The sequence below is a fragment of the Epinephelus fuscoguttatus genome, linkage group LG10 (genome assembly GCF_011397635.1).
Source record: "Epinephelus fuscoguttatus linkage group LG10, E.fuscoguttatus.final_Chr_v1".
NCBI lineage: Eukaryota > Metazoa > Chordata > Actinopteri > Perciformes > Serranidae > Epinephelus > Epinephelus fuscoguttatus.
Genome location: NC_064761.1, coordinates 26,067,770 through 26,077,669, shown reverse-complemented (window position 1 = coordinate 26,077,669; position 9,900 = coordinate 26,067,770). Strand labels below are relative to the sequence as shown.

The following is a 9,900-nucleotide window of genomic DNA, read 5'->3' as shown; positions in this document are numbered from 1 at the left end:
CACATCTGACAAGGCTGAGAGACTGTTGGTGAGATTTGGTGAAATGGGTGCCATCTAGCCTTCGCAGCCTCCATCGTTTCATTCATCTAAGAGAGGTTGGGTTGATGATTGGAGGCCATGTGGCTCTGGTGTGCAGAGCAACGACATGGCACATTGAACACATGTAGCAGTGACTTATAACTCTACACAACACTGAAGGTCAGAGCGTGAATTTGAACACAACTGTATGATGGCACTAGTGTTAAAGTCAGGACTGTGGCTGCCAAATTTTCATGAGTCATTCACTACGATCCGCTTTACAAAGGAAGCTAAATTCCACTCAAAGCAAATGAGTGCTCTAGCCGTGCTCTGGAAATACAACTGTAAAAACTCACTCCGAAACAGCATTTTTCCCAAAGGAAATATAGCGAACACTGAAATCCCACTTGAGGAATTAATTTTACAAAAAATAATTAGCAACTGCCCCAGAAGCAATCACATGACATCCTGTGGATCAGAAGAGAAGCTTAACCACATGCAGGGTACAGAGGGTACAAAATACTTGATAGAAATTTATTTTCAAAAATGTCTGTTAGTGTGAAAAACAGGGGTCATTCTTTATTTTTCATAATAAATATAGACTTTCTCACATCTGAATAATTACAGTGGACGATTATCATACAAACAAGGGTCAAGGAGAGCACTGATTGGCCACCACACCACCACCCACTACCATGATGACGACGCCTCGGAGAGGAAGAGAGAGAGTGTGAGGGACTGGTGGACAGAGGAAAATCATTTTTGACATACTGACATCAAGGAGCTCCCTTGATTCCCACATTTTTCTCCTATTCATAATAAAAGAACCCAGGTTAGATGAATTCATGTACTCCTTAATGCTAACAGTTGCCCTGCACCATGCAGCTTCAATACATTGAAAGGCATTGCATAAAGTAATGAGTGTTGTTGGTAGTCTACTGCCCCCTAGTGTGAGCCACAGGAATAGTTAGAGGCATTCAGAGATCCCAGGGATTGCAGTGACTGAACCCAAAGCCAGCATACTTAAAAAAGGAGCAGTGAAGCACCTAGCGTTTAGCAGCACTACTCCACAATATTTCCGTTGTGAAATGAGCCCATGTCCCAGGTGTCTGTCCACGTCCCCCTCCCCTTTTTCCCAGCCAGCTCCAGGGCCTGCTCGGGTACAGTATGTTCTCTCTCTCTGAGTGTCTTGGGCGTATCAAAGAGTCTTAGAGGATCTGTTCGGTGCTAGAGGCAGAGATGTCAAGTAGTCTCCAGGCAGCATGAGGGTTGAGCTCCTCCTGGTCTCGACACAGAGCCCACACGTACATCATCCTGATCACTTTTTCCTGAAGGGAGAAACAGATGGGTGCACTTATTCTTAACTGTTCAGCTCTGCATCATTACTGTAAGAGACGAAAGACAGACACACTTCAAATGGGATTTTAGACAAATCAAAGCTATTCTGTGATTATGTTAGCCTAATGTAATGTCAGTATGGGTTATATATACAAGTCAATGTACTCGTGAAAATGATTTAGCTACCAAGAGTGATGACTCAGACTATGTTTGAGTTAGCTGTGCCCAGTCAATACCTCGCTGGCCCATTTGTCTCTACAACCAAAAAAGTTTGAAAGCAGAAAAAGATTTAAAAGTCTGCGACCAGATGAGGAATACCAGTGAGAGGATGAGAGGAAGAGACACTTAATACTGTAGTCCGTAAGGACAGAGTCTGGATTCAGCTGATAAAACAGAACATCCACCATTAATCCTCTTGCAATAGTCTTTTAATCTAAGCACTGGGCAGATGCCAGCTGCATGGTACTGAGTGGATACCTTGACCTCTTTACCAATCACAGGTGTCCCCGAGGAGCCCTGAGTGGACCACACAGCTGATTTATAACCAATAAAGCTTTAGTCCTGGGTCCTGGGTCTTAATAAATAAAAGCCATGCCCAAATAAAAAGTGGCTTAATTGTCTCCTAACATTCTGTTGGTGCACATTTGTGATTATGACAAAATGCCAGCTAAAGCTTTGTGTTATTTCTACAACATTACATGCCACAAATGCAATTACATTTACATTTGTTGTGTTATAGATGCTCTTTAACTTTATCACACAGCAGACTCTTGAAAATCAGATTGATGTGTTTGTGTTCTGTATCTATCTGTGTATGTGTGACTCACAGGGTCTCCTTCCACCACCTCTCCTTTGGTGTTTCGGATCACCATGACCAACTGAGCCTGGAAGGTGATAATCAGCACTGGACCCTGATCCATCATCTTCCCCATGGCCAGCTGGAGAAGAGAATTACATATTCACTTCACTGAACCAAAAAGCATTATCTTTAGATAGCACTGAAGTGCTGATGTGGCTCAAGATAGACCTAAAAATACAGGAATTATGGTTGATAGAGTTTCTGCAAGGGCTAAAATGGTTCCACTCAAACACAAAATACAGAACATTTTTAAAGACCAGTAACACTTGCTCATAACTTTTCCATACATTTGACAACACTGATATTTGCCTGACTTGGTTGCATGCTTTAATTTAGCATATTTGCAAACTTTTGTCTGTCCCTGCAGATCACCATATACATAGTAACCACAAGCTCTTCAAGTCAAAGTGACACAATTGTGCATTAAAATGGCTTAAATCTGACTGTTAGTGTTGTTATTCTCATGTAGGAAAACAAAGCGGTGCAAAGCCAATAAAAAAGACACGGATAAGACAATTTCTTTTTAAACATTGAAGGCCACAGGTGGAAAACAAAACAAAACACATGCTGCGCCATTTTATTGCTGCCAGGTGACCACCCCATCACATTCTTACACTAACCCTGCCGTTTGAGCAATCTACCTTTCATTTAATTTTTAATTCAATTTAATTGTGAGGTGCGTCATAACGCAAAAAACTGCGAGCAAAAAGCTTAATTCTCATTAAAACAATTCCAAAAAGCTGCCTCCAGCTGCTAAAATGCTTTCTGTGATCGAGGCCTTAAACTGATAACCACAACCTGTTTCATTTGTTTATGAAAATGTATTTTACTTTATTTGGTTTGTAAAAATATTCCAACCAGCAACTGTCATTTAGACCAGCAGCTACTGACAGGAGGCCAAAACTCTAGACATTTCAGTGCCTACCAGTACACCTGTATTAATTGCAGACTGTGTTAACTGAGATTTAGTAAAACCTGGAAGTGTTGTGCACTGTCAATACTCAAGGCTTCATTATTCATCTTGTGTAGTGTATTCTGGATAAACTTACATCAATATTGTCGATGTCCAGGATCTGAGAGTGGAACTGCAGTCCCATGGCCTTGGCTTGCTGAATCGGGTGTGCCAGCTGGCTGTATGTCTGCACACGCAATGTGGAGAAAAAAGATAACATAAGACATTTCATAAACAGCTACCCACCCAATGTGTGTACCAGTTTCACCACAGTGCTCTGTGGGCAGTCTGACTGCTGTCTTTACATATCAGTAAAAAAAGAGGCCTATGGTATCTGTGTTTCAGCTCCTGTGTGAGAAAGGTCGTACCGCTTCATAACACCAGTCCTTCAGTACCTCCAGCTCCCCTCTGATCATCGCCTGCATGGAGACAGAGCAAACATCAGCATATAAAGAACAAGAGTCATTCCCCCAGGATGCACCACAGTGCGCCACATGAAGTCATTCCTGCCCATGGCCATCAAACCGTACAACTCTTCCCACTGAGTGTCAGACACTGAGTCAACAGACGTGCACTGGGACTTAATTCACTCATCAGCATTTATAATTCATAATTATCCATTATATTTCAGCTGTGCAAAAGTGACTTAAAGGTACAATTATTCTTTGCAACACTGACTTTTATTTGTACATCTTGATCCAAAAATCATAATTTCATCTACTGTAATTCAATGTCGCATAAAAATAAAACATCTCTTGTCAGAAACATCGTCTGCCGTTTGTCCCAACTTGATTCATATACAACATTTCTCAAATGGATAAAACAATTCAGTTACACAGTCACTGGTTCCAGCATCGTTTGCACTGTAACATACCTCCAGTATATTGGGGATGATATCTCGTTCACACTGCTTAAGGAAAGAATCTTTGTCAAAGGTTGGATCCACTTTCAAAATCTCTGTTAGTACTTCAGACATCTCCGTCTTTGAAAACAGCCCACCTGGACACACATGAACATTGACAGGAAACACACGGCATTTAACAATCAGATAATGAGCAGGTGGGCAGACTGCAGCTAAGTAGTTTTGTGTTTCACTTACAACAAATGCATTGTGTATTTGCTGATGTCCAATGATCTACTGCTGGACTCGTAACATGTCTTACTACGGCTTTACATTCTGTGCTGATCACTAAAGTTTAAATCACTTTAAATCTGTCTTTATGTAAAAATGAAAAGAAATATCTTTGAGCGGTAGAACGTAATCTTTTCAGAATTTATATGTACCTGTAGATACCCTCAAGTACACACAACTTTGCATGTTTTCTGTTAAACAATGATTCAACCTCTCAGTGTGATTAATGCAGACTACATCCCACCAGAGGTCTCTCACCTATGATGTCAGTCATCTTGTCGGTGACAGCACGAGATGCTCTAATGAGGATGTTGTCACTCTCATCATACTTCATCTTCATCTCAAAGAACCCTGCAGTGAACGCAAGAAGGAGAGGTTTAAAGTTGAAAACAAAGGCTTCAATCTCCTTCACACACACACATACACACACAAGTCTTAGATCAGCATATCCTTCAAAATCCATAGTAAGTTCATACAGAGAGATAAACGTAATTCTTGGTGTCAAAAATATGAAATCCCACAGGGCCTGCTGGTTAGACAATGTGAGGAATGAAAAGGCGGAAAAATTGAGGCTCAGCAAAAAGCTGTTGTGCATCGCTGCTGGGTGATTGATGAATTATGGTGTGGTTCCAATACATATCCTGATAGATAAACATAAACACACACTCACATTGATTCAGTGCACTCACAGAGAAACACACACACACACACACACACACACACACCATGTAGCCTATCTAGCACGGTTGGGCTATGGTGCAAAACTTTCCCACTAGACACCAAAGCTTTTAAACAGAACTTATACCATGTGAGTGCTGTGGGTGGGTTTATTTATGCTGTGTAAGATATTGTGCAGTCATATGAAATCCCATATTACCACTTCCACTGAAGATACAGAGGAGCAATTATTTTGCAGGCTTAAATCAGCCCAAAAAGCAGATCTGCTGTAGATTTATCCTGTTACTGAATCCTGATGTTCTGGGTCACAGTACTTCACAGTATTTAGGAGAGAAAAAAGTGTTGATGCTGCAACAGCATCTATGGAAATCCACATAGCTGCAGACCTGCTGACTCTGCACAATGTCCTCACTGTAACCCCGGTAACTTTTTTCACCTGTCCACACATAATTAATCATCAGTGCTGTTTCCCCTACTAATGTGCATAATGTCGATTAAATCAGCACAGTGATGTTCATTTTTTAACACCCCTGTGTTACACACTCTCCACCGGATCCAATAGCAGCACCTTCTTTAAACAGGCACTTTCAGCACATGCTGATTAGTGAGCCTCGTGAGCTTAAAGGTTAATAAAGTGTTCCACGACGTCCAGGCTCAGGCACAAATATATCTTACATGAGTTTTAGCACTTGGACAACTTTGCTATAGATTCATTTATCTAACCAGAGCTGTGTAACACTTACAACAATAGCAGCATCACATGCAGGACGACCTGAATGATGAGCATACCCAAAAATTCTTGCAAACTGATTACCCACATTGTTGTTTAACTTAAACATTACTCTGCAAATCAAGTAGAGTGGAGGTTCCCCATTTCATTTATGACTCTTTTCCCACATAGAATTGTATATTTATCATATCACTGACTGCGCATGCAACACAAAACTGCTGGTACACTCGTTAAATGCTGAGTATGAGTAAACAGACAATGATGTAGAAAGAGACAGAAAGAAAAAGAGGTCCTTACTGTTGAAGACCATATTGTTGTCTTTGAAGTCCTTCCACTGCTGGTACCATTTTGAGTCTTTGTGGAGCACCACACCCATAGCTTCCCTGAAGAACACACACAATAAAGCTTCAAACAGTGGGCCGAGGGAAACAGGTGTCTGTGTTGCTGCACTCATTCTGACCATCACATTTAACCATATTGACCAAGAGAGGAAGACATTGCTGTATTCATAGCAAGAACAGTATAGGAACACTCTCAAAATTCAGCCTTGAGAATTGTAACTAAGACCCAGACACAACACACCAGCATCAAAGAGCTAGTGGCAACAAAGGCTGACTGTTGCGCCGCCTCATGTCGCCTGTGTTTCAGCCAAAAAATTGCACTTGAACACACCACAAAGATTACAGCCAATGGCCAACTAGCCCATATGTTCTGCACCTGCATGAGAGGAAATAACTCTTCATTGCAGCATTTGTCATTCAAAAAAGAAAGACCAACAGGATGGATTGTAGACACTTATTAGCTAGATGGCAAATCAACAACACAACCTGATGTTGAAAGAACAAATGATATTTACTGCACGCCAGCAACCAATGACATGAACAATTACTACCGTTTCTGCTAGAGCTCAATGGCTAAAAGAATAATCTTACATAATATAACAAGACTGTTTCAATCTCATGCTCACTTGACTTTAGTTGTTTGTTTGCTCTCCTCACTTTTGTTTCTCTTCTCTGAACTGAGCTGAACTGCCAGTCAGAGTGATACCGTCTCGAAGGCACATTTAACATGCTAAATCGTCCGGAAAAAGCAGACAAGGCAAACTAGTGCCAATGGTGTGGGACACACAGCAAAAACTAGGGAAACAGACGCTCACTGACAGCTCGACCTCGACTGACGGTGTGTCAGGGCCCAATAGTGTTCCTAATAGTAGTACAGAAAGAGAGTGTCTTGGTACCTGACCAGATGTGATTCTAAGCTTTTCAGCTTTAAGTTGGTTTCACTTCCTGCATTTTTAATAATAATGTATGGAGCCATATAAGTGTCATCAGCTGTCTCTCTGAACCCAAGAGGCTTCCCCATCTCAGTATCGGGGCAAAGCAGAGGGCACTCACGTACTCGTTGGCTTCGAAGACCTTGCTGCCATCCCCTGGCCCCTTGGAGGAGAACTCACTCCTCTTCCTGAGTGTGGCAGGAGGCCGATAAGGGCCAGTGTGACCCAGGTCACCGATCTCTTTCTTCACACTCTCCATGCCCTGAAAACAGAAGAAAGGATTAGGTTTCAATGATCATGCATTTTCATTATTCAAGAGACACATAAACCAGTAACTGCAGGTTGACTTTCAGTAAACGAGGAAATATATCTGCACCATAACCACCATAACCACAGTGACTTCATACCTGTGATATTGCTCTGAACGCACCCGTCTTCCCAAGCATCTCTCCACCTTTAGAGACGGACTCTGCTGAGGTCTTTGCTGTTTTGGCTGCTTCCTCCATTCCATCCTTGATTTTCTTCCCAATTTCTGAACGACTGACCTCCTCTAGGCCCTGTACACACACAGAGTGACCCGTTGTTATAGTGGATGGATCCAAATAGATTGGACATCTATTATATGACATCTGATTGAGATACTGAGCACATTTACCTCTTTAACTGTCTCAGAAAGGTGTCCCAACTTCTTCCTGAGAACATCGGAGGTCTTCACTGTTTCAGACTCTATAGTTTTCTGGGAAATAGATAGCGTATTGGTAAACCTAATGCTAGTTTTTCATTACAAAATGGATAGAAGCTGTGTTTTTGTGCGTGTGGCCAAGTACTCACATATTTCCTTCGAGCTTGTTTTAATGCATCTGACTCCTCCAGTTTTTTGGCCTCTTCTCGGAACTTCTTGATGTTTTCTTTCATCTCCTTGTTCTTGTTCAGCTCCTGCTTGATGTTGTCCAAAAGCTCCCCCATGAAACCTTTTCTGCCTCCGCCTCTCTCCCCTGACAAGTGCCGTACCTGCAGAAGGGGTGACTGAAGCACCTTGTTGGTATGAATAAGAAAAAAAACATGCTGTTAATTTACTCCAAGCATGTCTGGAACAGTTCAATTAAACCTAAACGTATGACTCGCAGGGGAGGTGTGCCCTACTACTCAAGATATCTTGATAAAATTACAGTATGAAACAAGCATAATAGCTTGCAAAGCCAGCAGCAGCACATGATAGATATGCACTATAGCACGGTTCATGCCAAGAGCTGATGTTTCTGCTAATGTGTGCTTCCTTCAGAGCTCTAAAAATGTCAATGCAGATGCCAGCTCATGGAATAAAGTCTATTTCTGTCATTTGAAAGTGCTCTATATTTTTTTTTAACAAATTAATGCAGTCTAATACACGAATCCTGCAATAAATCCTGCTTTCCACTATTTTCGATACCACAGGGAAAAACTGCCATTGAGGGCATACAAGTTAAAATATTTATCAAAAGAGAATTATAATAATGCAAAGACATGACAACAATCACTTATTTTGTTGGTTAGTGGCAGAAAACAGCAGGATGGAAATAACATATTGGAATTCTTTATTTTGTTGGCAATCTCCTTTAAGAGAAAGCAGGAAAGTGCAGCAGGTACTGGTGTGCTGATGCTGCAGAAAGTGTACCAATTAATCTATATTTTTGACAACACTAAATGGCAGGTGTTTCTGTTTCTTTAATAACTTTAAGGGTAGGCCAAATAATAGAAAAACCTCTCCATAGTCAAATTAACACCTCTTTAAAAATAATTTTAACAAAGACTGTACTTCATGAAGGAAGGATTTATTACATGACAGTTGTAGTAGACTGCATTAGTACTACCCAAGTGAACCCAATGCTGGCAACTGACTCTGATTATTCTGCTAGGTTACAACAACACTATCCAAAACCAAAAGTCATAAAAACTTTTGGGGCTGAGAGTGTAACCCAACCTCACATCAGGAAACTCCTCCACAATGGCAGATAGTGACACATGGCCTGCAAAGAACAGAATATCCAGATGGAGATATGGAAGTAACTCAGCATATGTCAGGTGTTGGTACCTGTGGAGAGCAGGATAGGACCCCATGTATCCTGTAGACGTTGGGTCTGTTGTGAAGTAGCATGTAAGAGGAAGGGAATCTCACCAAGCCTCTTCTTACACACATCTGGAGACAGACACACGAAGTCACCCTCAAAACTTTAGTGGACTGCTCTGTAACCACGCTTAGGACAAACCCTTTACAGTTGGTCATGTCATTAACAAACCACTTCCTGTACAAAACCTTGTAATATTTAACTGAAATGTCAAATGTAAAATGAGACTGGCCTGTCATTAGTGTTGAAAGAAAAGCAGTTAGTAACAAAAGCCAATAAAGTAAGCGCGTTTATGATTTATAGACATATGCTTTGTTCAGTACAAGGCATGGAGGAAGTGTGAACATGCAGCTAGATGCCCAAAATGATATTTCACTTGGAAAAAGATTTCGACCTGCGCTTCAGAGTTCAAACACCGGCTCTAACGCTACAGCTGCACATTCAAAGAGCTAACTTAGCTAGCTAACGCTGTTAGCATTCTCGTCACGGAAATAAATAGTCAAACACTACCCATCACTGATGACACTGGTAGTTCAAAAATACATTTTAAGTTCTCCCCTGGTCGATTGGTGGTGTTTAAATGCTTTTATTTAACACGAAAGCTCCCAAACACTCACCTGGTAACACTGACACAAGGGGGTCGCCATCTTGAATGTATTGCTATGACCTTCTTCCGGTGGTGACCTTCCATATCCTCGAGGGGAGGAGGGCTCGCGAGCTCATTCATTACCTCTACATGTTTTTACCCTGCGTATTTTACATATTTCGTTTAAAAAAAAAATGCATTATTCAATCACGTGCAGTGCTCTGTACCT

At 41.3% G+C, this 9,900-nt stretch overlaps 1 protein-coding gene across 1 annotated transcript; it reads right to left on the bottom strand.

Moving 5' to 3' along the window:
* Positions 1–537: 537 nt before the first annotated feature.
* On the bottom strand, positions 538–9,791 carry timm44 (translocase of inner mitochondrial membrane 44 homolog (yeast)). The gene is given in 14 exon segments (XM_049587502.1): positions 538–1,346; positions 2,184–2,294; positions 3,265–3,354; positions 3,536–3,586; positions 4,042–4,166; positions 4,558–4,650; positions 6,005–6,090; positions 7,106–7,242; positions 7,388–7,537; positions 7,636–7,716; positions 7,812–8,015; positions 9,052–9,156; positions 9,703–9,743; positions 9,746–9,791. Coding segments are annotated over 14 exon segments (1,425 nt in total). The 5' UTR covers positions 9,777–9,791; the 3' UTR covers positions 538–1,226.
* Between the last annotated feature and the right edge of the window lie 109 nt (positions 9,792–9,900).